The sequence below is a fragment of the Podarcis pityusensis genome (genome assembly GCF_964106645.2).
Source record: "Podarcis pityusensis genome assembly, chromosome: 18".
NCBI classification, from domain to species: Eukaryota; Metazoa; Chordata; class Lepidosauria; order Squamata; family Lacertidae; genus Podarcis; species Podarcis pityusensis.
This window is the reverse complement of record NC_138043.1, coordinates 3168796-3196664: the sequence shown is the minus strand read 5'-3', so window position 1 is coordinate 3196664 and position 27869 is coordinate 3168796. Positions and strand designations below refer to the sequence as shown.

The 27869-nt window shown below is 52.3% G+C and overlaps 2 protein-coding genes across 4 annotated transcripts in view; one reads left to right on the top strand and one right to left on the bottom strand.

Annotated features, from left to right (window-relative positions):
- The window catches only part of APC2 (APC regulator of WNT signaling pathway 2), a 58118-nt gene extending 31599 nt beyond the window's left edge, over positions 1-26519 (top strand). For both annotated transcript variants that reach the window (XM_080988692.1, XM_080988693.1), the window contains exons 8-15: positions 6084-6170; positions 7952-8339; positions 10188-10283; positions 12761-12900; positions 15316-15393; positions 17016-17132; positions 19136-19350; positions 20404-26519. In XM_080988692.1, the coding sequence (XP_080844818.1) occupies positions 6084-6170; positions 7952-8339; positions 10188-10283; positions 12761-12900; positions 15316-15393; positions 17016-17132; positions 19136-19350; positions 20404-25930 (6648 nt within the window). In that variant the 3' untranslated portion in view covers positions 25931-26519. The remainder of the gene's footprint in view (positions 1-6083; positions 6171-7951; positions 8340-10187; positions 10284-12760; positions 12901-15315; positions 15394-17015; positions 17133-19135; positions 19351-20403) is intronic.
- Positions 1-27869, bottom strand: part of GAMT (guanidinoacetate N-methyltransferase) — a 242831-nt gene that overhangs the window by 118762 nt on the left and 96200 nt on the right. The gene's annotated exons all lie outside the window — the stretch shown is intronic.

Here is a 27869-nt window from a genome sequence, read left to right as displayed (position 1 = left end):
TCAAGTCCTGATTCTGTCTTCTGTGACATTAGCGCCAACCGCAAATTGGACAAAGACCCCCTCAATTCCTTCATCTGAGTCACGACCCGGAAACTAGAACTAATCCAGAATGCGGCTGCCAGACTGGGGACTGGGACTGGCCGCCAAGACCACATAACACCGGTCTTGAAAGGCCTACATTGGCTTCCAGGACGTTTCCGAGCACAATTCAAAGTGTTGGTGTTGACCCTGAAAGCCCTAAATGGCCCAGTAGACCTAAAGGAGCGTCTCCACCCCCATCGTCCAGCCCGGACACCTGGGTCCATCTCCAAGGGCCTCCTGGTGGTTCCCTCATTGTGAGAAGTGAGGTTGCAGGGAACCAGGCAGAGGGCCTTCTCGGTGTTGGCGCCCGCCCTGTGGAACACCCTCCCACCAGATGTCAAGGAAATAAACAACTACCTGACATTTAGAAGACATCTGAAGGCAGCCTTGTTTAGGGAAGTTTTTAATGTGTGACATTTTTATGTATTCTTAATCTTTGTTGGAAGCCGTCCAGAGTGGCTGGGGAAACCCAGCCAGATGGGCGGGGTATAAATAATAAATTATTATTATTATTATTATAAAGACGTTGAACAACAACAGGCCCAGGACAGAACCCTGTGGCACCCCTCTTGTCACTTTTTCCCAGGATGATGAGGAACCATGAATGAGTACTCTTCGGGTTCGGTCTGTCAACAAGCTACAAATCCACCTAACCGTTCCCTTGTCCAGCCCCCATGTTACCAGCTTCCTCGCAAGAATATCATGGGGGGCTTTGTCAAAAGCCTTGCTGAAATCAAGATATACTACATCCATCCATAGTACATCCATAGCATTCCCCTGATCCACCAAGCTTGTAACTCCATCAAAAAGAGGTCCGGAGGGTGGGAACACGAGAGCGGGGCCTTCTCTGCAGTGGCTCCCTGTTTGTCGGAATGCTCTCCCCAGGGAAGTTTAGGCGCTAGTCAAAAACGTTCCTTTTTAACCAGGCCTTTGGTTGATCCGATTTACATCCCTGTGCCCTTTTAAAATGTGGCTCTCTTGGGGGTGGGTATTATTGGGTTAAGGGACGCGGGTGGCGCTGTGGGCCACAGAGCCTAGGACTTGCCGATCAGAAGGTTGGCGGTTCAAATCCCCGCGACGGGGTGAGCTCCCATTGTTCGGTCCCTGCTCCTGCCAACCTAGCAGTTCGAAAGCACGTCAAACTGCAAGTAGATAAATAGGTACCGCTCCAGCGGGAAGGTAAACGGCGTTTCCGTGCACTGCTCTGGTTCGCCAGAAGCGGCTTACTCCTGCTGGCCACATGACCCGGAAGCTGTACGCCGGCTCCCTCGGCCAGTAAAGCGAGATGAGCGCCGCAACCCCAGAGTCGTCCGCAACTGGACCTAATGGTCAGGGGTCCCTTTACCTTTTAAGGTAGTCTCTATAGGAGTATATTGTATTTTAAAAGGGGGTTTCAGAGTTTTTAGGGGTTTTTGAATGTCTTACGTAGATTTTTCAATTCCAATGATCTGTATGGGACGACGACAATAAAGATATCGTATTGTATCGACGGAGGAGGGTGGCAGCTGGGTGTTCTGGCCCCCCCCCCCAAAAAAAATCCTGGGTACACCCATGACCCGTGCACCTTCCCAGTTCATGATCAGGATCAGACCCGCCCCAAAACTGGTCCGTCGCAGAAGGATGTGGTGTGAGTCTCATCGCAACCCTTTTCCTCTTCCTACCCCTTGTCGTCCCGACTCCCCAGGCAGAGATTTGGAGCCAGTGATGCTAAGCCGTCACGGCAGCCAGGTGGAGATGTCCACTCGCCAGAACGAACGCTGTGACAGCCTCAGCTTGTCCCGCAGAGAATGGCAGCAGACCTTCTGCTGCCTGCGAATTCGAATCCTCGTATCTGCAGGACAGACAGATTTAAAAAATGAGCCTTTTCCTGTAGCGACTAGATTAGACAGTGCCGTATTTACCGTATTTTTCACTCTTTAAGATGCACCAGACCACAAGACGCACCTAGTTTTCGGAGGAGGAAAACAAGAAAAAAAATATTCTGAATATCAAAAGCCAGAAAAGCAAGAGGGATCGCTGTGCAGTGAAAGCAGCAATCCCTCTTGCTGTTCTGGCTTCTGGGATAGCTGCGCAGCCTGCATACGCTCCATAAGACGCACACACATTTCCCCTTACTTTTTAGGAGGGGAAAAGTGAGTCTTATAGCGCAAAAAATACGGTACTTAACCCAAGGTACCACTGTACGTATAAGCTAAACAAGCTATAGCTTAGGGCCCCACTCTTTTGGGGGCCCGCCAAAAAACTGAAGGGGGATGTACATTTCCAAAATAGAAGATAAAAAAACAAATAAAATAAAAGCCTATATATAGAAAGAAGCAAACTGGTGATATTTTAGGGAGCAGGCAAGCATTAATGGAGCCTACACAACACAAAACGCTGTTGCTGGATGTAGGTTTTATTTTATTTGTGTTTTTATCTTTATTGGAGAACTGGGCCAAAGCGAACCAAATGAGTTTTGACAGGGACAAATGTCAATTTATGAACTTAGGGAGACAGAACCAGCTGCGTGAAAAACGGGGGACAGCAAGCCCACTAGCAGAAATGTACATCCAGGTTGTTTTTTTCCTTTAAATTTTTTTGGGGCCCTAAGCTATAGCTTGTTTTGTTGTTGTTGTTTAGTCGTGTCCGCCTCTTCGTGACCCCCTGGACCAGAGCATGCCAGGCCCTCCTGTCTTCCACTGCCTCCCGCAGTTTGGTCAGACTCATGCTGGTAGCTTCGAGAACACTGTCCCACCATCTCGTCCTCTGTCGTCCCCTTCTCCTTGTGCCCTCCATCTTTCCCAACATCAGGGTCTTTTCCAGGGAGTCTTCTCTTCTCCTGAGGTGGCCAAAGTCTTGGAGCCTCAGCTTCAGGATCTGACCTTCCAGTGAGCACTCAGGGCTGATTTCCTTCCGAATGGAGAGGTTGGATCTTCTTGCAGTCCATGGGACTCTCAAGAGTCTCCTCCAGCACCAGAATTCAAAAGCATCCATTCTTCGGCGATCAGCCTTCTTTGTGGTCCAGCTCTCTAGCTTGTTTAGCTTATAGTAAATCTGGCACTGGAGGGGTGTTTAAAAGGAGAGGGTTTTTTCATTTTTGCAACCCTATTTTTCCTGTCCTTGTGAGCATCCCTCGACGGGCAAACGCCAGGGCCGTGATTTGGTCCGGCGCCTCAGACAGAATAAGGATAGATTTGTGCCTCGTTCCAGGGACCAAACCGCTTCTTGTTCTCCTTTCCCCGTTCTCTTTCCCCAATGAGGAAGAAAAGAAAGCTTATTTTTTTTTGTTCAAGCGTCCCTGTGGAACAGGGAGGCAGTTGCCGTGGCGACGAGAAGTAGGTCAGCAAAGCGGGGGGGGGGGGCGAGCTGGCCTGATGGCCGCAACCAGATTTGGCACAGCTGCCAACTTCTGTGTGTAAATGGGAGAAAGGTTTGGCTGGCGATAGCTTCCTTCTCCCGACGATCTGGTGCCACCAAAATTTGCCGGGACACAAGCCAGGTCTGTGTGGCTTTGGGTATCCTAACCTCACCCCAAAATTTATTTATTGGTGTGCGCTTTCCTTTTGGCAAATCGGAGCAAAGAGTAAAATGGAATAAATTAAGGATTAAGGGGGTGGAGGGGCTGTGGCCCTTCTCTCCAGGCGCAAGCAAGATTCTAGTCCTTATTGATCTCAGCTTAAAAATGGGAATTGTGGATTGTGAAGAGGTCATCCCCTAATACAGTGGTACCTCGGGTTACATACGCTTTAGGTTACAGACTCCACTAACCCAGAAATTGTGCTTCAGGTTAAGAACTTTGCTTCAGGATGAGAACAGTAGCGGGAGGCCCATTAGCTAAAGTGGTGCTTCAGATTAAGAACAGAATATAATAATAACAATTATTTACACCCCGCCCATCTGGCTGGGTTTCCCCAGCCACTCTGGGCAGCTCCCAACAGAACATTAAAAACAGAATAAAACTTCAAACATTTAAAACTTCCCTAAACAGGGCTGCCTTCAGATGTCTTCTACAAGTCAGAGAGATGTTTATTTCCTTGACATCTGAAGGGAAGGTGCCACCACCGAGAAGGCCCTCTGCCTGGTTCCCTGCAACCTCGCTTCTCGCAGGGAGGGAACTGCCAGGAGGCCCTCAGAGCTGGACCCCAGTGTCAGGGTTGCCAGTGAAAATGTTCCCTTTTTTATTGACATATTCAGTGTTTTTTTCCTTAGCATACACCTAAACATTTTGTGAATCTAACAGGAGAAGAAACGAAAGAGATTCAAAATTTTTAGTTTCTTCTCTGGCACAGAGAATTGTCGGTTGTGTTGCTACCCTGATTATGGCCTTTCGTCCATTCACTGTATTTATTGCCCCCCAATTTGAACTATAAAATGGTGAGTTTCTTGTGTCAAAATGAGAGTACCCCTAAACGTTTTTTTTTGGGGGGGGGGGAAGCGCTGGATATATTTATTTACAGTACTGCATTTCTATGCCATAATGAGGCACACATTTTATCCTTCTAGGCTGGCTACAGGTTGATTTATTATTATCAACCTGTATACAAATGTATAATAATAATAATAATAATAATAATTGTATACAGCCCTTCATCCATAGATCCCACAGCCGTCCACAACATAAAATTGCAACATAACTGATGGATCAATCAATTGCATTCATTATTATTGATAGTCTTTTTAAACTTTATATCCCGTCTTCCGGGGAGCTCAAGGTGGCGTATGTGGCTCGCCTCCTCTCTGTCTTGTTCTGGCTGCTTACGACAACCCTGTGAGGTAGGCGAGGCTGGTCCAAAAACCACCCAGGTTGCTGAAGTGGGAATTCGAACCCTGGTCTCCTGGAGTCCTAGTCCCTCTGGGGATTTCTCTGCCAGCATGGTTAATAATAATAATAATAATAATTTATTATTTATACCCCGCCCATCTGGCTGGGCTTCCCCAGCCACTCTGGGCAGCTTCCAAAAAAATATTAAAATACTCTAATACATCAAACATTAAAAGCTTCCCTAAAGAGGGCTGCCTTCAGGTGTCTTCTGAAAGTCTGGTAGTTGTTCTCTTTGACATCTGGTGGGAGGGCGTTCCACAGCACGGGTGCCACCACCGAGAAGGCCCTCTGCCTGGTTCCCTGTAACTTGGCTTCTCGCAGGGAGGGAACCACCACAAGGCCCTCGGTGCTGAACCTCAGTGTCCGGGCAGAAAGATGGGGGTGGAGACGCTCCTTCAGATATACTGGACCGAGGCCGCTTAAGGCTTTAAAGGTCAGCACCAACACTTTGAATCGTGCTTGGAAACGTACTGGGAACCAACGTAGATCTCTCAGGACCGGAGGTATATGGTCTCAGCGTCCGCTCCCAGTCACCAGTCTGGCTGCCGCGTTCTGGATTAGTTGTAGTTTCCTGGTCACCTTCAAAGGTAGCCCCACGTAGAGCGCATTGCAGTAGTCCAAGCGGGAGATAACCAGAGCATGCACCACTCTGGCCAGACAGTCTGTGGGCAGGGAGGGTCTCATCCTGCATACCAGATGGAGCTGGTAGACAGCTGCCCTGGACGCGGATTTGACCTGTGCCTCCATGGACAGCTGTGAGTCCAAAATGACTCCCAGGCTGCGCACCTGGTCCTTCAGGGGCACAGTTACCCCATTCAGGACCAGGGAATCCTCCACACCTGCCCGCCCCCTGTCCCCCCAAAACAGGACTTCTGTCTTGTCAGGATTCAACCTTAATCTGTTAGCTGCCATCCATCCTCCAACTGCCTCCAGGCACTCACACAGGACCTTCACCACCTTCACTGGTTCTGATTTGAAAGAGAGATAGAGCTGGGTATCATCTGCATACTGATGGACACCCTGTCCAAACCTCCTGATGATCTCTCCCAGCAGCTGCATGTAGATGTTGAAAAGCATGGGGGAGAGGACAGAACCCTGAGGCACCCCACAAGTGAGAGCCCAGGGGTCTGAACACTCATCCTGGCAGATTTGGTTTAAGAAAAGAAAACTATTCTTTCAAATATTTTTCCTTTCCCCCCAGCTCTGCGGGAAACTCTCCAGCCTGGAAGAGGATGGGAGCCTTGAGATTCCAACCCACCCTGAAGATGGGAGTCAGCAGGGCAACAAAGTAAGTTGGTTTTACAGTGGTGCCTTGGTTCTCAAACGCATAGCTGTCAACTTACAGATTTGAAAATAAGGGACCAGCAGCCTCGAAAATAAGGGACCAGCAGCCAAAATAAGGGATTTTCCGGGCACAGGTATGTTCAACTTCTGAGCCCCTCCGAGCCAAAGGCAGAAAGCCCAGCCAGCAGCCAAACGAAGCCTCAAGCGGTGGTTCCCACAGCGCAGCAACCCGGCAAAGGGGATGCAGCAAGGGAAACCACCGTCACCTCTCCGCTGGGAAGCGCTGAGCAAAGGCGAGTCCCCAGGCAAGGCGGCCGATTTGATCGGCACAAGGCATGCAAGCTCCACCCCCCAGTCGTTCTTAGACTCCTTATTGGGTGAGCAACGCAGCCAAGCAACACAGTTGGAGCCTCCCTCCTCCCTGGCCGGCAGGGAGGGAGGGAGAGGAGCTGCTTCCTTTGAAACCCGGGAAATTTAAGGGACATCATCAATAAGGGACAGCAGCGGGACACGGTGCTGGGATAAGGGACTTTCCCGCCAAATAAGGGACAGTTGACAGCTATGCTCAAACGCCTTGGTTCTCCAACAACTTGGAACCCAAACACTGCAAACCCACTGCAAACTGTGTTCTAACATACTTACATCCTTTTATTTATATAATATATTTCCTCCATTTTTTCCCTTTTCCATTTTGTGAAAATTTAATCGGGGCACATCCAAGTACAGTGGTACCTTGGCTCTCAAACTTAATCCATCCCGGAAGTCCGTTCCAAAACCGAGGCATGTTTTCCCATAGAAAGTCTTGCAAAATGGATTAATCCGTTCCAGACTTTTAAAAACAACCCCTAAAACAGCAATTGGACATGAATTTTACTCTCTAACGAGACCGTTGATCCATAAAACGAAAGCAATAACCAATGGACTGTACTATAAAATAAATAAGACAGTATTGTAGATGATGAAAATTAAAATTATTTTTTTTTCTTACTTGCTCTGATGATAGTCCTTGTTTGGATGGGGGGCTTTTATCCATTTCCACAGTCACACCATCAATCAATCAATCAATCAATCAGCTGAACTGGCTTCCACACAAAAACGAACGAACCGAAAAAGCCTCAAAAACGCAAAATAAAGAGCAAAACCAAAAGTGCCAAATACAGTGGTACCTTGGTTCTCGAACTTAATCCGTTCCGGAAGTCCGTTTGACTTTGAAATGTTCAAAAACCAGAACATTTATTTCTGGGTTTTCGGTGTTTGAAAACCAAGGCGTTTGAGAACCAAGGTACCCCTGTATTACTTTGGGAACCATATTTGCACCGATAATTTTTAAAAACAATCCCATTTGTTTCTTTAAAAAAATATATGTTGTTTTTTCCAAAAAAATTAAAACAAACATATAAACAAACAAACAAAAATCTCAACAGTATTTAAACCAAACTTTGTATCATTGTAAAGTGACTTCCTCGTATCCCCCCGGTTGAATTTCAGTGTATAACATTTTAACGCATTTCCAAAACCTAAATTCTTAAAAAATTAACCACTTAACATCTTTCTTTCTTTCCAGTTCAGCATTAAACATATTAATTCATCACATTACATATCGAAATCCTAAGCCTATCTGGTATTTGCAAGCTTTTCCCATTAATTTAACTAAATAGTCTTTAAACATTTTTTCCGATTCATTCTCCATCGTTCCCCAATACTCTTTTACAGCTTTGACATGAGCACCCCCTGGTGGCTACCTTTGAGACCTGCACCTGATTCTCCCTTTCCGCCTTTTTGCAGGTGGAGGTGGTATTTTGGCTCCTTTCCATGCTGGCCACCCGGGACAAGGAGGACATGTCCCGAACCCTGCTAGCGATGTCCAGCTCCCAGGAAAGCTGTCTGGCCATGCGGAAGTCCGGCTGCCTGCCCCTGCTCGTCCAGATTCTCCATGACACGGACCGGGAGCCAGGGGCCCCTGAGAGCCCCGGAGCCGCCGGGAAGGACTGTCGCATGCGGGCAAACGCCGCCCTCCACAACATCGTCTTCTCGCAGCCCGACGAAGGGCAGGCCAAGAAGGAGATGCGAGTCCTACACGTTCTGGAGCAGATCCGCTCCTACTCGGAGACCTGCTGGGACTGGCTGAAGGCACACGGAAAGGAGGGAGCAAAGACCCCCGAGAAGGGAGCAGGTAAAACCAGTTGGGTCTTGCAAATCCCCTTCTCGCTCTCTAGGTAAAGGTCATTTTTACTAAGTCCAGCCAAGGGACGCAGCTGGCGCTGTGGGTTAAACCACAGAGCCTAGGGCTTGCCAATCAGAAGGTCGGTGGTTCGAATCCCCACAATGACGGGGTGAGCGCCCGTTGCTCGGTCCCTGCTCCTGCCAACCTAGCAGTTCGAAAGCACATCAAAGTGCAAGTAGATAAATAGGTACCGCTCCGGCAGGAAGGTAAACGGCGTTTCCGTGCGCTGCTCTGGTTCGCCAGAAGTGGCTTAGTCCTACTGGCCACATGACCCGGAAGCTGGACGCCAGCTCCCTCGGACAGTAAAGCAAGATGAGCGCCGCAACCCCAGAGTCGGCCACGACTGGACCTAATGGTCAGGGGTCCCTTTACCTTTACCTAAGTCCAGCCAAAGGTGACTACGGGGTTGCGGTGCTCATCTCGCTTCCAGGCCGGTTGTCCGCAGACAGCTTTCCGGGTCACGTGGCCAGCAGGACTAAACCGCTTCTGGCGCATGACGGAAACCAGAGCGCATGGAAACGCCGTTCACCTTCCCGCCAAAGCGGTACCTATTTATCTACTTGCGCTGGTGTGCTTTCGAACTGCTAGGTTGGCAGGAGCTGGGACGGAGCAATGGGAACTCACTCCGTCGCGGGGATTCGAACCACCGACCTTCTGATCGGCAAGCCCAAGAGGCTCAGTGGTTTAGACCACCGTGCTCATCAGGGGACACCCGCCGGCCCGAGCTCTATAGCGCCACCATGGCAGCAGGCCAGAAAGGGTACTGCACAGAGGTTACTTCCAGGGGCCTGAAGTTCCTGTGCAGATTGTATTTTTGCTCATAAAGAGTTCGCCCCGGAGAGCTTCTGCCGGCCTGTGACTTAGGCGGAGTGGCCGTTTGTCTCCGTAGAAAGCGGCTTCCCTTTAACAGCAAGGACTGGAATCTTACTTGATCTTTAGAGAGGATGTAGCTTAGGGGGACGCGGGTGGCGCTGTGGGTTAAACCACAGAGCCTAGGACTTGCTGATCAGAAGGTCGGTGGTTCGAATCCCCGCGATGTGGTGAGCCCCCGTTGCTCGGTCCCTGCTCCTGCCCACCTAGCAGTTCAAAAGCAGTTCAAAAGTAGATAAATAGGTACCGCTCCGGCCGGAAGGTAAACGGCGTTTCCGTGCGCTGCCCTGGTTCGCCAGAAGTGGCTTAGTCCTGCTGGCCACATGACCTGGAAGCTGAACGCTGGCTCCCTCGGCCAATAAAGCGAGATGAGCGCCGCAACCCCAGAGTCGGCCACGACTGGACCTAACGGTCAGCGGTCCCTTTACCCTTTACCTTTAGCTTAGGGGGAGAGCATCTGCTTGGTGTGCAAGAAGGTTCAGGAGAGCATCTTCTGCCCTAAACCCTGGAGGGCCTCTGCCAGTCAGTTCTGAACGACATGGCCTGACTCTGCTCCATAAGCAATCCCTAGGTCCCTTCGACTGGGTCTCAAGGCAGAGTCCACCACTGAGAGAGGTTAATTTTTGCAGAGTTGTCCTTCTGAGCTCAACTATCTATAAATACATCTCATATCCATTTTTTTAAAAAATCACTTTTCTTGATTTTCCAATAAAAACAACCAACCAACATATCCACAATTAAAAACAATAAACTAATTTTTTTAAACACGACTAAATAACAGTCCGAATTGTTAATTATTAATTTTTCCGGGCTCCCCATAGTCTGGACCTCTGAAGAATATCTCCAGTATCATCATCTTGCCTCTTCTCGTTGTTTTCATATTTTCCGCATTTCTCAACGCTTTGTCATATACGTTTATCTTGGCAGGGCCCGTCCCTATCGAGCCGCAAATCTGCCAAGCCACGTGTGCTATCATGAAACTCTCCTTCGACGAAGACTATCGCCGGGCGATGAACGAGTTAGGTAAGTGGAAATTAAGTTTCTATCATTCTCCTTCCCTCCCACAAAATATGACGCCGTAGAATCCCTTGTCTGTGACTGTTGCTGTTGTTTAGTCATTTAGTCGTGTCCGCCTCTTCGTGGCCCCCTGGACCAGAGCACGCCAGGCACTCCTGTCTTCCACTGCCTCCCGCAGTTTGGTCAAACTCATGCTGGTAGCTTCGAGAACACTGTCCCACCATCTCGTCCTCCGTCATCCCCTTCTCCTTGTGCCCTCCATCTTTCCCAACATCAGGGTCTTTTCCAGGGAGTCTTCTCTTCTCCTGAGGTGGCCAAAGTCTTGGAGCCTCAGCTTCAGGATCTGTCCTTCCAGTGAGCACTCAGGGCTGATTTCCTTCAGAATGGAGAGGTTTGATCTTCTTGCAGTCCATGGGACTCTCAAGAGTCTCCTCCAGGACCAGAATTCAAAAGCATCCATTCTTCGGCCATCAGCCTTCTTGATGGTCCAGCTCTCACTTCCATACATCACTACTGGGAAAACCAGAGCTTTAACTATACGGACCTTTGTTGGCAAGGCGGTATCTCTGCTTTTTAAGATGCTGTCTAGGTTTGTCATTGCTTTTCTCCCCAGAAGCAGGCGTTTTTTTAATTTAATGGCTGCTGTCACCATCTGCAGTGATCATGGAGCCCAAGAAAGTAAAAACTCTCACTGCCTCCATTTCTTCCCCTTCTATTTGCCAGGAGGTGATGGGACCAGTGGCCATGATCTTCGTTTTTTTGATACTGAGCTTCAGACCAGATTTTGCGCTCTCCTCTTTCACCCTCAATAAAAGATTCTTTAATTCCTCCTCACTTTCTGCCATCAAGGTTGTGTCATCTGCATATCTGAGTTTGTGTCTGTGACTATCTAGCCATAATTACTTTCTGCATAAAATAAATAAAATGTGGCCGATATCTTCCCCGTCCTGCTTGTCTCTCGCTCTCTGTGCCCTCTCCCTGCTTTTCTCGGATTCCTGCCTTGTCGGGGGTTGAGCTAGATGCCCTTTGGGGTTCCCTTCACTCTACAATTCCACAGCTCTGTTCTTCTTTCTTTTTTTTAAAAAAAAAATATTTGTGCTTTTCAGGTTTATACCTTTCGCTAATTTTACAGTCATTCTACCATTTCCAACCTTGACTTCCTTCCCCCTCTTCCCGCGCTGTTCCTTAAATTCATTTTTAATATCTTCTGCATATCCAAATTAACTTAATTTGCTCGTTTATTCATCTAAATATATACCCTTATAAAACTGCGGGTCATTACAATAACCCGGCCAATGTTCTTATCTGCTTACAATTTATCTCTAAATATTCAACAGAACATTTCCATTCTTTTATTTTTTAAAAAGTTTATCTTGATTTCTTATTCTTCTGGTAAGTTTCACGAATTTCTGCGTAGCCCTAAGCTAGGTTTCTGTATCCGTTCTTCCTTTGCTGGGACTTCCTTCTGGTTTCCATTTTTGGGCGAGTAACATTCTTGCACGTTCGCAACCTGCAGTGGTGCCGGTTGCGATTTGGTCTTCTGTGCATGCGCAAAGCGCAATTTAGCACTTCTGCGCATACGCGACCGCCGAAACCCGGAAGTAACCCGTTCCAGTACTTCCGGGTTTCGACGGTCCGAAACCCGAAAAAACGCAACCTGAAGCATCTGTAACCTGAGGTATGACTGTATATTACTGAAATATACTCGGAGTCGAGAGTGGATTTCATGCTCTTTATTCAGCTCATAGTGGAGAGGAGGAATGGAAGTTCCCCCACAATATCTACTTTATATACATTATTTACACAATGGGCTGCATGTGATTGGCTAATTCCGGGATTCTCCTGTAGGCCAATCAGGTTGTGGATTCACTTCCACCTGGAGCTGGATTGGGTGGCTCCTGCAGACCAATCAGACTGCTGCATTGTTCTAGGACCAATCAGACTGCTGCATTCTGGATCCTATTGTTCTAGAACCAGTCAGACTGCTGCATTCTGAATCCTATTGTTTTAGGACCAATCAGACTGCTGCATTCTGGATCCTATTGTTCTAGGACCAATCAGACTGCTGCATTTTGGATCCTATTGTTCTAGGACCAATCAGACGGCTGCATTCTGGATCCTATTGTTCTAGGACCAATCAGACTGCTGCATTCTGGATCCTATTGTTCTAGGACCAATCAGACGGCTGCATTCTGGATCCTATTGTTTTAGGACCAATCAGACTGCTGCATTCTGGATCCTATTGTTCTAGGACCAATCAGACGGCTGCATTCTGGATCCTATTGTTCTAGGACCAATCAGACTGCTGCATTCTGGATCCTATTGTTCTAGGACCAATCAGACTGCTGCATTTTGGATCCTATTCAACTCAGTACATAACAATTACAAAATGGAAAACAACTAAAAATGACATTAAGAGAGAAAGAGATGCTCTTTAATACGTCTGGGGCCAAACACAGAAGCCTCCCTTTTCTTCTTCCTAGGCGGTTTGCAGGCCGTTGCCGAACTGTTGCACGTGGACTATGAAATGCACCAAATGACCAGCGATCCCCTCAATCTGGCCCTGCGGCGTTACACCGGCATGGCTCTGACGAACCTCACGTTTGGGGACGTTGTCAACAAGGTACTGTGGGGGGTGGGAATGCGCTTCGGCTGAGATTTCGGCATCACTTGGCCCACGGAATCCCAAAGCAGAGAAACGTCTGAGGCTTGAAGGCACTAAAAGAAAGTACCGTATTTTTCGCTCTATAGGACGCACCGGACCATAGGAGCGGGAGAACGGGGGGGGGGATTCTCCCCCTCTCTGCTCAGCGCCCCTTCAGCGAATCCCCTTCCATTTCTCCTTCCGCTTCGCTGAAGGGGCGCTGCACAGAGAGGGGAAACTGTGCAGTGCCTCTCCAGCGAAGCGAAGCCTAGAGACCAATAGGTAACTTTCTGTGTTTCCGCTTAATAAGTAACTTTCTGTGTTTCCGCTTTAGGGTCTCTTTGCTTTGATCTATTTACAATACAAGGAAGGCAGACTTCCTGGTTGTACCTTCCCCGCTCCGTACCAAATTAGACTTTTTCTTTTAGGTCCAATTTAATCCTACTCACGGGTAGTTGTTTTCAAAGTCCGATTATCCCAGGAAAAAGGCAGCGCTCTCCGGTAACAGCTTCGCGGCTTCGCTCCACGGAAGAAGCAATTTGCTCACAGCACCACGCCACCCCCGCTCCGCTCCGGAGCCCGTTGCCGAGCTCCTTTAACAGTTGGGGGGGCGCAAACGGTGCCCGCTGAGTCCCACGGTCACAGGCTTCACCTGCCTGTGATTTTTTTTGGGGTCCCCACTGCGCCGTAGCGGCAGGACCCAGATTCCGTAGAGCCAGTTCCCTCCAAGTTAGAGAGAAGCGGCCATTACCGATGGCGCCACCCCGGAAGTCCCCGGTGTGCACTGACCCCTCTTGCTCTCCAGGCTTCAGACGGCTATCCGCAAGCCTTCGGAGCGCAGCAGGAACTCCAGGGGCTTCAGTGAAAGCAATGCGAAGCCTCCGGAGCGTGAGGGGAGCGCTCCCTATGCACTTCGGAGGCTTCGCGTTGCTATCGCTGAAGCCAAGGAGCCTGCATTCACTCTATAGGACACACACACATTTCCCCTTCATTTTTGGAGGGGGAAAAGTGCGTCCTATAGAGTGAAAAATACGGTAACATGCGGGGGAAAGTCCAGGCACCTGCAACCGGTTCAGGGGGAAGGCTGAGTGCGAGCGAAGCATCTATAGGGGTTCCGTGGGGCAGCGCCGGAGTTGTAGGTCCCTATCGGACTTTGAAAACATAACAATCATCATAATGTATTCTTTATACCCCCCCCCCCCGTCCATCTGCCTGGACCTCCCCAGCCGCTCTGGGCGGCTCCCAAAAGAATATTAAAAACACGATAAAACGTCAAATGTTAAAAACTTCCCTAAACAGGGCTGCCTTCAGATGTCTTCTGAAAGTCTGGTAGTTGTTGTTCTCTTTGACATCTGGTGGGAGGGCGTTCCACAGGGCAGGCGCCACCACCGAGAAGGCCCTCTGCCCGGTTCCCTGTAACTTGGCTTCTCGCAGTGAGGGAACCTCCAGAAGGCCCTCGGAGCTGGACCTCAGTGTCTGGGCTGAACGGTGGGGGTGGAGACGCTCCTTCAGGGATACTGGGCCATTTAGGGCTTTAAAGGTCAGCACCAACACCTTGAATTGTGCTCGGAAACGTCCTGGGAGCCAACGTAGATCTTTCAGGACCGGTGTTATGTGGTCTCAGCGGCCGCTCCCAGTCCGCAGTCTAGCTGCCACATTCTGGATTAGTTGTATTTTCCAGGTCACCTTCAAAGGCAGCCCCACGGAGAGCGCATGGCTGTAGTCCAAGCGGGAGATAACCAGAGCATGCACCACTCTGGCGAGACAATGCACAGGCAGGCAGGGTCTCATCCTGCGTACCAGATGGAGCTGGTAAACAGCTGCCCTGGACACAGAATGGACCTGTGCCTCCATGGACAGCTGTGAGTCCAGAATGACTGAGAGTCCCATATGGTCTCGGTGGCTGCTCCCAGTCACCCGTCTAGCTGCCGCATTGTGGATTAGTTGTAGTTTCCGGGTCACCTTCAAAGGTAGCCCCACGTAGAGTGCATGGCAGTAGTCCAAGCGGGAGATAACCAGAGCATGCACCACTCTGGAGAGACAGTCTGTGGGCAGGGAGGGTCTCATCCTGCATACCAGATTAACCGTCACTGTTTTGAATTTATGATTTTCTGCAGTCAGTCCAGCAAACCACTGAACGTTGCTTTCTTATATGTGGGGTAGGGGAGCACTGGGGATGAGTTTGTGGAAGCAAAGGGGAGCACCCCAAAAAATGCTGGGGAGACACCAGTCCAGTGTTTATGGGCGCATTGCGCTTTGGAGGCGAAATGCAGAAATGAGGAGCATTTGAAGGCAAAGGGGCGAGCTGGTTTTGAAGGGGGACCACAGCAGTTTCTCAGATGATGACCCTTCTCCCTACCTCTCCTCCCTCGTTTCTCATTTCCCCCCACCCAGGCGACGTTGTGCTCCCGCCAGAGATGTATGCAGGCCATTGTGGCGCAGTTGGCATCTGAAAGCGAAGAGCTCCACCAGGTAAGGATAGCTCAAAGGCGGGGGGGAGGGTGTGAACTGCGTCTGCCCACAGCAAGCTTCCCGAGCCGACTTCCACACAGTTCTGTGCAGACTTCCACAGCAGACTTCCACACGCTTCCACAAAAGACTTCCACACGTCCTCAGACTTCGGAAGAAGACTTCCACACTTCCGTAGACTTCCGCATACTTCCACACACTTTGGCAGAAGACTTCCACATACTTCCACACACTTTGGCAGAAGACTTCCACATACTTCCACACACTTTGGCAGAAGACTTCCACATACTTCCACACACTTTGGCAGAAGACTTCCACATACTTTGGCAGAAGACTTCTACATACTTCCACACACTTTGGTAGAAGACTTCCACATACTTCCACACACTTTGGCAGAAGACTTCCACATACTTCCACACACTTTGGCAGAAGACTTCCACATACTTCCACACACTTTGGCAGAAGACTTCCACATACTTTGGCAGAAGACTTCTACATACTTCCACACACTTTGGTAGAAGACTTCCACATACTTCCACACACTTTGGCAGAAGACTTCCACATACTTCCACACACTTTGGCAGAAGACTTCCACATACTTCCATACACTTTGGCAGAAGACTTCCACATACTTCCACATACTTCCACACACTTCCACAAAAGACTTCCACACTTCCTCAGACTTCGGAAGAAGACTTCCGCACTTCCGCAGCAGACTTCCACACACTTCCTCACCAACCTGGCACCCCTCTCCAGATGCATTGGGCCGATGTGCAGGGTTGTCACAATGAGGAATGAGTGTATCCATCCATTTCACTTCCTCTCCATTTTTGTCCCCTCCCCCCTCTACTCACCTTCAGTTAAGTTCTCCACATTCCCACATTGGTTTGTAAAAATTACAAAAAAAATTGGGGGGGGGGGCAGACACCTGTGGACATTTGTAGACATTTTAGCATGTATTTTCCCCGATTTATATTATTTATTTATCGCACAAGATTTCTATGTCGCCCAGATGCAAAGGCAAAACGACGACACAAAGAATAAAGCGGTAAAATTATCAGCAAAAAAACCCAACTGAAAACCACCACTGAAAACCTTTTTTTAAATTAAAAAAATGGTAAGAAGAGTTTGGATTTGATATCCCACCTTTCACTCCCCTTCAGGAGTCTCAAAGCGGCTAACATTCTCCTTTCCCTTCCTCCCCCACAACAAACACTCTTGTGAGGTGAGTGGGGCTGAGAGACTTCATAAAGTGTGACTAGCCCAAGGTCACCCAGCAGCTGCATGTGGAGGAGTAGAGACGCGAACCCGGTTCCCCAGATTACGACACTACCACTCTTAACCACTACACCAAACCAAATTAAAATACATTCTATATAACTGGATAGGCTTCTCCGAATGAAGATGTTTTAGCAGGCACCGAAAAGAGCACAGGGAAGCCTGGTGTCCATTGGCAGGGAGTTCCATAGTTTAGTCCTGGATCAGCAAATCCCTCTGAGTTTAGCCAAGTCACACACACACACAGCAGCCTTCTAAAGCCGCTGGCTACCGTCATTTGAACTCTGTGCCCTTCCAAGATCAGTAATCAGCTTCCCTCCGGATCCTCTTCTTTTTCCTCCTCTCAGGTGGTCTCCAGCATCCTCCGCAACCTCTCCTGGCGGGCCGACATGAATAGCAAGAAGGTGTTGAGGGAAGTCGGCAGTGTCACGGGTCTGATGCAGTGTGCCTTGCGGGCCAACAAGGTGAGCTGGGAAGCAGCTAATAATAATTATTATTTATACCCCGCCCATCTGGCTGGGTTTCCCCAGCCACTCTGGGTTGCTTCTGACAGGATAATTAAAAACACAGTAAAAGATCAAACATTAAAAGCTTCCCCAAACAGGACTGGCTTCAGATGTCTTCTAAAAGTCAGATAGTTGTTTATTTCCTTGACATCTGAAGGGAGGGTGCCACCACCGAGAAGGCCCTCTGCCTGGTTCCCTGTAACCTCGCTTCTCGCAGGGAGGGAACCGCCAGAAGGCCTTCGGAGCTGGACCCCGGTGTCTGGGGTGGAGATGCTCCTTCAGGTCTACTGGGCCATTTAGGGCTTTCAAGGTCAGCACCAACACTTTGAATTGTGCTCAGAAACATCCTGGGAGCCAATGTAGGTCTTTCAGGACTGGTGTTATGTGGTCTCAGCAGTCCATTGCTTGCCAATGGTGGAAGCTCGTTGGGGCAAATGCGGCAATGGCCTTCCACTCTCTCGGACAACCTGCAGCCCATCGGAAGCCGCGCTTTGGTTCCCGAACGTTTTGGAAGACGAACGGACTTCGAGAACGGATTCTGTCCGACTTCCGAGGTTACCACTCCAAAGGTCTCAGGGCGGTTCACAGCTCCCAAGATCCTCTGGGAGAGAAGCCCACAGTTGATTTAAAGCGGTTTCATAGTGCTCCAAGGGACACGGGTGGCGCTGTGGGTTAAACCACAGAGCCTGGGACTTGCCGATCAGAAGGTCGGCGGTTCGAATCCCCACAATGACGGGTGAGCTCCCGTTGCTCGGTCCCTGCTCCTGCCAACCTAGGAGTTCGAAAACACCTCAAAGTGCAAGTAGATAAATAGGTACCGCTCTGGCGGGAAGGTAAACAACGTTTCTGTGCGCTGCTCTGGTTTGCCAGAAGCGGCTTAGTCCTGCTGGCCACATGACCCGGAAGCTGGACGCCGGCTCCCTCGGCCAATAAAGCAAGATGAGCGCCGCAACCCCAGAGTTGGCCACGACTGGACCTAATGGTCAGGGGTCCCTTTACCTTTACCATAGTACTCCAAACGCCTGGGGCAAACACATAACAGGACGGATTTGAAACCTGTGGGACCAGAGATTCTTAGGAGACTGGAGTAAACATTTGAACTATCTAAAAAGCAATTGTAATAAACAGATTACGCTAGCAGGACTGCAAGAAGTTCTGTAAGGAGGATTATGTGAAATATTGCAAGGAAGATTAGGAAGAGAATTATTAGTTAATGATAATTAGAAGTACAGTGGTACCTCTGGTTGCGAACAGGATCCGTTCCGGAGCCCCGTTCGCAACATGAGCAGAACGCAACCCGCGTCAGGGCTGGTCGCGATTCGTCGCTTCTGTGCATGCGCGTGACATCATTTGAGCATCTGCGCATGCGGTGAAACCCGGAAGTAACCCGTTCCGTTACTTCTGGGTCGCCGCGGGACGTATCCTGAAAGAACATAACCTGAACCGAATGTAACAAGAGGTATGACTATAATAGAGAAATTAAGAAATGTGGAATAAGTGATAAAGAATGGAAAATCTTCAGCGGTTGTTGATGGAAGTCCAAAATATTGTATAAGGTAAGAATTTATGTTAAATGATTGTTGGAAATGATATGTTAAAAAAATTGATAAAAATGTGTAAAATAAAAAAAGAATTAAAAGGCACAAAATAATAGTAATACAGTGGTACCTTGGGTTAAGTACTTAATTCGTTCCGGAGGTCCGTACTTAACCTGAAACTGTTCTTAACCTGAAGCACCACTTTAGCTAATGGGGCCTCCTGCTACCACGCCACCAGAGCACGATTTCTGTTCTCATCCTGAAGCAAAGTTCTTAACCTGAAGCACTGTTTCTGGGTTAGCAGAGTCTGTAACCTGAAGCGTATGTAACCTGAAGTGTATGCAACCCGAGGTACCATTGTAATAAGAACGCCAGGGGCGAACACGGCTTCATTGCCTCTGTCTCTCTGCTGTTCTGTGCTAGGAATCGACCCTCAAAAGCATTCTCAGCGCCTTGTGGAATCTCTCAGCTCACAGTACGGAGAACAAAGCCGCCATCTGTCTGGTGGATGGGGCCCTTGGCTTCCTGGTCAGCACCCTCACCTATAAATGCCAAAGCAACTCACTGGCCATCATTGAGAGCGGAGGAGGGATCCTAAGGAATGTCTCCAGCCTCGTGGCTACCAAGGAAGATTACAGGTCAGTGACTCTCTCCCTCTGTTTCTCGGCCGCCACTGAGCGCATCTCCCTCCCTCTGTTCAACTTCCGAAACGTTCAAAAACCAAGGCGCAGCTTCTGATTGGCGCCGGCACCCCGGAAACAATAGCCGATAGCTGCATCGGACGTTCGGCTTCTGAAAATGTTCAAAAACCAGAACACTCACTTCCAGGTTTGGGACACAAGGCGTTTGAGTACAGTGGTACCTTGGTTCTCAAACGCTGAAAACCTTAGAAGTAAGTGTTCCGGGTTTTGGACATTTTTCGGAAGCTGAACGTCCGATGCAACTGTCGGCTATTGTTTCCGGGGCGCCTGCACCTTTCAGAAGCTGTGCTTCTGTGCAGCTAAGAAAAAAGTTTGATTTTAATTTTTATCATCTACAATGCTGTCGTGTTTATTTTATAGTGCAGTACATTGTACAGCGGGTGGCGCTGTGGGTTAAACCACAGAGCCTAGGGCTTGCCGATCAGAAGGTCAGCGGTTCAAATCCCTGCGACGGGGTGAGCTCCCGTTGCTCGGTCCCTGCTCCTGCCAACCTAGCAGTTCAAAAGCACGTCAAAGTGCAAGTAGATAAATAGGTACCGCTCCGGCGGGAAGGTAAACGGCATTTCCGTGCACTGCTCTGGTTCGCCAGAAGCGGCTTAGTCCTGCTGGCCACATGACCCGGGAGCTGTACGCCGGCTCCCTCGGCCAGTAAAGCGAGATGAGCGCCACAACCCCAGAGTCGGCCACAACTGGACCTAATGGTCGGGGTCCCTTTACCTTTACATTGTTTATCGCTTTCGTTTTATGGATCAACGGTCTCATTAGAGAGCAAAATTCACGTTCAATTGCTGTTTTAGGGGTTGTTTTTAAAAGTCTGGAACGGATTAATCCGTTTTGCATTGCTTTCTATGGGAAAGCGCGCCTTGGTTTTGGAACGCTTTGGTTTTGGAACGGATTAAGTTTGAGAACCAAGGCACCACTGTTCAGTGAAACGCAGGTCCATGCCACTGTTGTTGTTTTTAATTTATTCCCCACCCGACTGTCTTCCAGGCAAGTCCTGAGAGACCACAGCTGCCTGCAGACTCTCTTGCAGCACCTCAAGTCGCACAGCCTGACCATCGTCAGCAACGCCTGCGGCACCCTCTGGAACCTCTCGGCCCGCAGCCCCAAAGACCAGGAGCTCCTGTGGGACCTGGGCGCCGTCAGCATGCTCCGAAACCTCGTGCACTCCAAGCACAAGATGATCGCCATGGGCAGCGCAGCAGCCTTGCGGAACCTCCTGGCCAACCGCCCCCCGAAATACAAAGACGCCGTGGTCATCTCGCCGGGGTCCTGTATGCCGTCGCTTTATATGAGGAAGCAGAAGGCGCTGGAGGCCGAGCTGGACACGAAACACTTGGCCGAGGCCTTTGACAGCCTGGAGAAGCAGACTTTGAAGACACAGAGTGCCAAAAAGCCCATAAGGCACATAGAGAGTTTGGTGAAAGACTACGCCTCCGATTCGGGGTGCTTTGACGACGACGAGGGCCCCAACGCCTCCGAAACAGGGAACGCCTCTGTCCTCTCCATGTTCCTGAACTCCTCCTTCCTCCAAGGGCAGGCGTTGCCACGAGCCGGTGCTCCACGGAGGTGCCCCGAGCCCGAAAAGGATGGGAGCCGTCCGGCGGAAGCTGCCCAGGTGGCCCCTTCGCTGCTCCGTCCGGACGAGGACGTCTCCGCGGCGGCCGAGAAGCTGGCCAACAAAATCTCCACCGCCGTGGCCAAGATCGACAAGCTGGTGGAGGACATCTCCGTCCTGCACACGTCGTCGGACGACAGCTTCAGCCTCAGCTCTGAAGACCACTGCTTGGATTGGCAGCTGGGGCTGGAGGAGGTGCACGAGGCCCGTGCGCAGTCATGCTCGCCGTGCCGGCTGTCGGACGCCAGCGGCTTTGCCAAGCGGGAAGGCCTGTGCCGCGCCCACACCCTCCTGCGGCTGAAGACGGCCTACACCAGCCTCTCCAACGACAGCCTCAACAGCGGGAGCACCAGCGACGGTTACTGCACCAAGGAGCACATGAAGCCGTGCACCGGAACATCCTTCTTGGATTTTAAAGATGAACTGCATCGCTACCAGAAGCGGCCCAGCCGCCTGGACCTGAAAAACATCTTGAGCAACAGGCCAGAGAAGGCGGAGGTGCTGGGAAAGAAACGTCACGGGACAGGAGAGGTGGCGGAAAAGCCAGAAAACCTCGGGAAGATCCCGAAAGCTGACGCCGCTGTTGCCGAGAAGGAGCCAGAACCCCAGACAAAAGTTCTAAGCAATGAGCTAAACGCAGACCCCAAAGTCCACACGATTAAGCTCTCACCGTCCTACCAACATGTCCCCCTGGTGGAGAGCATTGGGGACGGTAGCTCAGCGCCCGAAACGGTCGGGCCGCAGGGAGCCGGTCCCTTCTACCCCAGCTTGTCGCTGAAGTCGATCGAAAACCTGAGCAAGATTCCTGAGAAGCTGCCCGCTCGGCCCCCGGCCCCCGCGGCGCAAGAGCAGCTGCAGAAGTACTCGGTGGAAGACACGCCGATCTGCTTCTCTCGTTGCAGCTCGTTGTCTTCGCTTTCCTCGGCCGACAACGTCCTGGACGGGCAGAGCCACAGCGAGAACGAGACGGACAGCGACTCCTCGCTGGAGATCATCGAGGTGGAAGAGGTGGCCGAGATGGAGGAGGCGCGGAAGGGAGGGCAAGCGGAGCCTGCCCCGGCCGCCTCGCAGCCCATCGCCATCCCTTTCCCCAAGAAGGAGAAGGTCTTCCTCCGCGGAGCTTCGCCCTGCCGGCCGGAGGACTTGACGCCGTCCAGCTCCTCGGAGAACTACATACAGGAGACGCCGCTGGTGATGAGCCGCTGCAGTTCGGTTAGTTCACTGGGCAGCTTCGAGAGTCCGTCCATCGCCAGTTCCATCCAAAGCGAGCCCTGCAGCGAGATGATCAGTGGCACCATCAGTCCCAGCGAGCTGCCCGATAGTCCCGGGCAGACCATGCCCCCCAGCCGCAGCAAAACACCCCTGTTCGAGCTCAGCGGTCAGCCGGAGAAGGAGGCAAGCCAGTTCAACATCCAGTGGGAGAACAACGTCAAGAAGTTCATGGAGATCACGGACTTCAAGGAGCGGTTCCAGGTGCCCCAAGACCTCGACTCCATGGTCTACTTCACCGTGGAGAAGCCCAACGAGAACTTCTCCTGCGCCTCCAGCTTGAGCGCTCTTCCTCTCCACGAACACTATGTACAGAAGGACGTGGAGTTGAAGTTGATGCCCCCTTTCCCCGACAGGAGCGGCGGCCTGGGCTTCGCGGCACACGAGGAAGAGAGGGCCGCCGAGAGCCAGAGGAAGCCAGAGCGCCTTGAGCTGACCTCTGACGAAGACATCGAGATCTTGAAGGAGTGCATCAATTCGGCCATGCCGTCCCGCTTCCGGAAAGTGCGGACGTCTCTCGTCTCCGGGTTTCCGGGCCAGGTTCTGAACCCTCAAACCAAGAAGCCAGTGCACGTCCCAGTTTATATGCTGGTCCCCGCCAGTTCTCACCTTGGTCTCCCCAAGCACAGGCGTTCGGCGGCCGCCACGAGGCCCAGCAAAGACTACATCGGCGATGAGGATTCCTTCACCGACTCGGCTGAAGGGACTCCGGTCAACTTCTCCAGCGCGGCTTCCCTGAGCGACGAGACGCTCCAGTACCCGACGAAGGAGGAGGCGGACTTGAGGCAGTGCTCCGGGAGGAGGAGGGAAGCTCTGGGCCCACGTGGATTAGGCCTCAAGATGGAGGCGGCCCAGGGTGAGGTGGGAGGCTTCCGGGCCGGAAGGATAACCTCCAGCCATTCCACGCCAACCCGGGTGGCGTCCGCGTACAAGCACAACACGGGCTCAAGCCACACCAGCCCGCTCCGCACAGGCCGGGCCCAGTCAGCCGAGTCCAAGCGAGGACACGTCCCCCTCAGAAACCTGGAGTTGACGCTCGTGAGGCAGGGCAGCCTGAGGGCCAGCTCGGAAGGCAGCCGTTCCAGGAAAGACGCCCCTCAGGAGAACGGCAGCAGCGACATGGTCTTCCAGTCGCTCTGCCACACCACGCCGACTGAAGAGGCGGTCTATTGCTTCTACGAGAACGACTCAGACGACTTGGCGGAACTCGGGGTGAGACGTTCGCCCAGGAGGAAGGCCGGAGCGCCCGGCAAAGGCCAAAGAAAGGAAGCTTGGGTCAAGAAAGAGGCCGAGTTTGCTTCCAGGCAGCCGCCGCCGAAAACCAAGATGGCTGCCAAGCTGCGCAGCAACCTCATTGCGGACGAGACACCCCCATGCTATTCCCTCAGCTCCTCTCTGAGTTCCCTGAGTGACGTGGAGCTGTGCCACGCAGACGGGAGGGGGCAGCTGTACGGCCGAGCCAAGCTGGCCTTGAGCCGGCGGCAGGAGATGCGGGCAGCGCTGTCCAAGCGGAGGGGCAGCTCGGGGAGCTCCCTCAGCTGTGACTCGGACGACAACCTGCTACCCAAGGGGGTCGGGTCAGCCGCGGCCAAGAGGAGGAGGCACTCGGGGAAAAGGAAGCAGGGCGAGAAGGAGAGGAAGGGGAGGAAGCCCCATGAGCGGAAGCCAGAGGCCACACCGGACGAAGCTGCCTCAGACCTGGACAGTGTCGACTGGAAGGCGATCCAGGAAGGAGCCAACTCCATTGTCACCTGGCTGCACCAGGCGGCCTCCTCCTTTGCCCGCGACCCGTCCTCTGAATCGGACTCCATTCTCTCTTTCATGTCCGGCCTGTCATCGGGATCCACGCTGCAGCTGTCTCTGGAGAGGAAGGAGAAGAAGGCCGGCAGGAAGGTCCCCGGCCGTCACGTGGAGAAGAAAGACCTTCCGAGGGCGTTCCAGGGTGGCAAGAAGGTCGCCACAGGAGGTCCCAGGGCCCAGAACAGTCGGGCGGAGAAGAACGTTCAGCAGAAGCCGCTCACCAACTTGCCGGTGGTCTTCCGAGGCCGTACGGTGATCTACATGCCAAACGTGGCGAAGGACTCGCCGGCACAGAGCCCCAGAGCCGCCCCGAAGAAGGCAGGACCCCCAGCGAAGCAGGAAGTGCCTGTGAAGAACCTCAGCCTGAACCAGCAGAGGTCTCGGAGCCTCCACAGGCCAGGGAAGATCTCGGAGATGGTGGACCTCACCTTGCCGAAACGCAGCGCGACTCCGCCGGCCCGGATGACGAAAGCCCCTTCCTCAGGGTCGTCCCGGACGTCCACGCCGTCTCAGCCCAACCAGAAGAAGCTGACGTCCCCTTCGCAGCCGCCCGGCCGGCAGATACCGACTCGGGAAGCTGGGAAGGCAAACGGGAACGCCACATCTCCCGGCCAGAATCCCAAGCCGGTGCAGAAGTCTCCTGTCCCCAAGCAACACAAGACCCATAAGTCTCCCGTCCGTATCCCCTTCATGCAGAAGCCGATGAAGAAAACGCTGCCGGCCCGGAACGCCATGCCTACTTTGGAGGAGCAGGTGGGGAGAGGCAGAGGGACAAGGCCGCAGACCGGCGGGAAGCCCACCCTGCAAAGCAGCCACCTCAATCTGGTCCGCATGTCCTCCGCGAGGTCCGCCGCCAGCGAGTCAGACCGCTCCGGCTTCCTGAGGCAACTGACGTTCATCAAGGAGTCGTCCGGCCTGCTCATGAGGCACCGGGCCGAGCTTTCGTCGCCGCAGCCAAACTCGACGCTCTCCCCGGCCGCTTCACCTCGGAGGGGCCGCCCCGGCCTGCCGCCCGTCTTTCTCTGCTCCTCCCGGTGCGACGAGCTCAAGGCGGACAAGTCCGGGGGGCTGATGCAGCGGCCTGTCGTCTCACGGGGGCCTCTGTCGAGTCACGGGGTCCCGGCAGGCATGAGGCCTCCCAGGCGGACCAGCTCGGAAAGCCCCTGCAGGCTCCCGGTCAAAACGGGCAACGGCCCGCCGGAGCCGTTCAAACGGTACTCGTCGTCGCCTCAGATCAACGTCGTCAAGAGGACGGGCAGCCCGGCCACTCCCGGTTGCCAAGAGCCCACGAAGCACAAGAGCGACGAGGGGCCCAAACTCCCCGTGGTGCCTCCTCTGGGAGCGCCGGAAAAGCAGGCCGAAGAGGCACAGCGAGAGATGGTCAGGGGGACGTGGAAGCGCATCCGAGACGAGGACGTCCCCCACATCCTGAAGACCACCCTCCCTCCCACGGCCCTGCCGCTAGTCAGCACCTTGGAGGAGGAAGAGGCCCCACAGGTCCTGCGGAAGACCAGCGACGCCGTCGTGCAGACAGAAGACTTCTCCGCCGCCAAAACCAACTCCAGCACCTCCCCGACGATGGAGAACAAGGCTGCGCTCCTTGCGTTCTCAGAAGCAGAAGACGCAGGCGGTTCCAATCCAGGCAAGGCCCCCGCGGCGGTGCCCATCTCCTTCACGCACGAGGTGCCCGTCAGCTCCCTCGGGAACTTCCCCCCAAGCAGGCACAGCTCCCCAAGCCGGGCTGCTCGGGTGACTCCTTTCAACTACACGCCCAGCCCCATGGTGGAGCCCGCGGACAACGACAAACAGATCCAAAAAGTGCAGGTGTGAGTAGCCACCGGGCGCGGCCGCCGCACCTCTGTACGAACACAGAAGCTTGTCTCCGTTTGCTTATCTTTCGTTCATTTTCTTTTCTATTAAAAAAAAAAGGAAGACTTTGTCACCGCCTGCTAACTCCCGGCCTTGCTTCTTAGCAAAGCGAGGAGGGATCTGGGAGCGTTTGATTCCATATTGACACAGGACTGGAGGAGCTGTTTCTTGGGCTGATCGCTGGGGAGAGATTCCTTTCATGCCCACTGAATCCTTCCTCCCTTTCGAAACGGCTTCTCGGACTTCTTAACGCACCAAGAGATGCCCAAAGTCCACCTCATACTCCGGGGTCAACGTGGCTGTCGGTGGTGGTGCTACGAGATGGATCGGGGCCCCGCCACCCAATCTGTGGGGATGAGGGTGAGCGATTCTCCCCCGCCGTCAGTCGCCTGGAGTTCTTCACCCCGTTCGGAATTAAACAGGGTGTTCTCCCACAGGAAAACACCCTTCCTGCTTGGATTATGAGCTTTCGGAAGATATCTCACCGTTCCCTCACGAGCACCCTTTGCCGAATTCGTATCCCCGGCCTCGTACAGACACGATCCGCTTCGAACACGGCTCTTTCCCCACTTCCGATCGCCCTTTGCAAGCGACGTGGTCAAGAGGCGCTTACACAAAAGACTCCTCCTTTCGCCAGCGACTTTTTTTGGGTGGACGGATAACATCGCCAGATGGATTAGTCCTTTTTTGCCCGTTCCACAGTTCCACCAAGCCACCTTGGGGGCAGTGTGTCTCCTGCCCTCCTCTGCTTTCCTGGAAACCACAGACACAAACTTTAAGAATCAGATGGGAGGCATATAAATAATAAAATTATTATTATTATTATTGGCCAGGGATGTTACCCGGACCACATCTCCCATCATCCCTGATAACCGGGGCGGCAGGGGCGATGGGAGCTGGGTTCCAGCGACGTCTGCCGAATCACAGACCTTGTAGCATTGGAAAGGGACCCGAAGAGTCATCTAGACTAACCCACCGCAATGCAAGAATCGCCACTCCCCCTGCTGGGCGGGACAACCGTCACAAATGAACTCGCCCTGAACGGGACAGGCCAAATTCTATTACGGAGGGGGGACAAAGCGAAGGGGGTTAGGGGACAGAGAAAGAGCCTTAACCTCAACTCTCGGTTGCATGTATTAGGCCGCGATCCTGCGCACCTGCTTACCTGGAGGTGAGCATCCATTGGGCTCAGTGGGGCTTACGTCCGAGTCGCCCTGTCTAGGACTCCACTTTTAGTCTCCTGTGTTATGGGCACTAATACCAGTTGAATTAAAAACGAAAAAACGAGAGAGTTTATTTGGTTTATTTGGGGTGGGGGAGACATTTAAGCAAGGGGAGGGGGGAAAGGATAAGGGGTGGGTGGGGGAGGACCTTTTACGTGGCAGAGTGGGGTGGGGGTGAGGTGGAAATAAGCCTCAAAGTCGAAAAATGCCCCCCTCTAGTTCTCCCTACCTGGCCCTTCTGTGCCTCCCCTGGCTACATATCATCAGCCACGCCCCTTTCCTCCAGGCCACACCCCTTTCCTTCAGCCACTCCCACTTCTTCCAGGCCATGCCCCTTTTCTCCAGGCTGCCCCCTTTCCACCAGGCCACACCCTCTTTCTTCTAGGCCACTCCCCTTTCATCCAGGCCACTCCCACCTTCCTCCAGGCCACACCCCTTTCCTCCAGTTCGCTCCCTTTTCTCCAGGCTACTCCCTCTTTCCTCCAGGTCACACCCCCTTTTCTCCAGATCACTCCCACTTCCACAGGCCACACCCCCTTCCTCCAGGCCACACCCCCTTGTCAGCCCGGCTCAGCTCAGAGGTAGAGCGTGCGCTCTGGCTGCAAAAGTTCCCCTGGTTCAATATTTGGTGTCTCCAGGCAGGGAGGGAGCGAAACCCCAGCTGCGCCTGCCAGTGT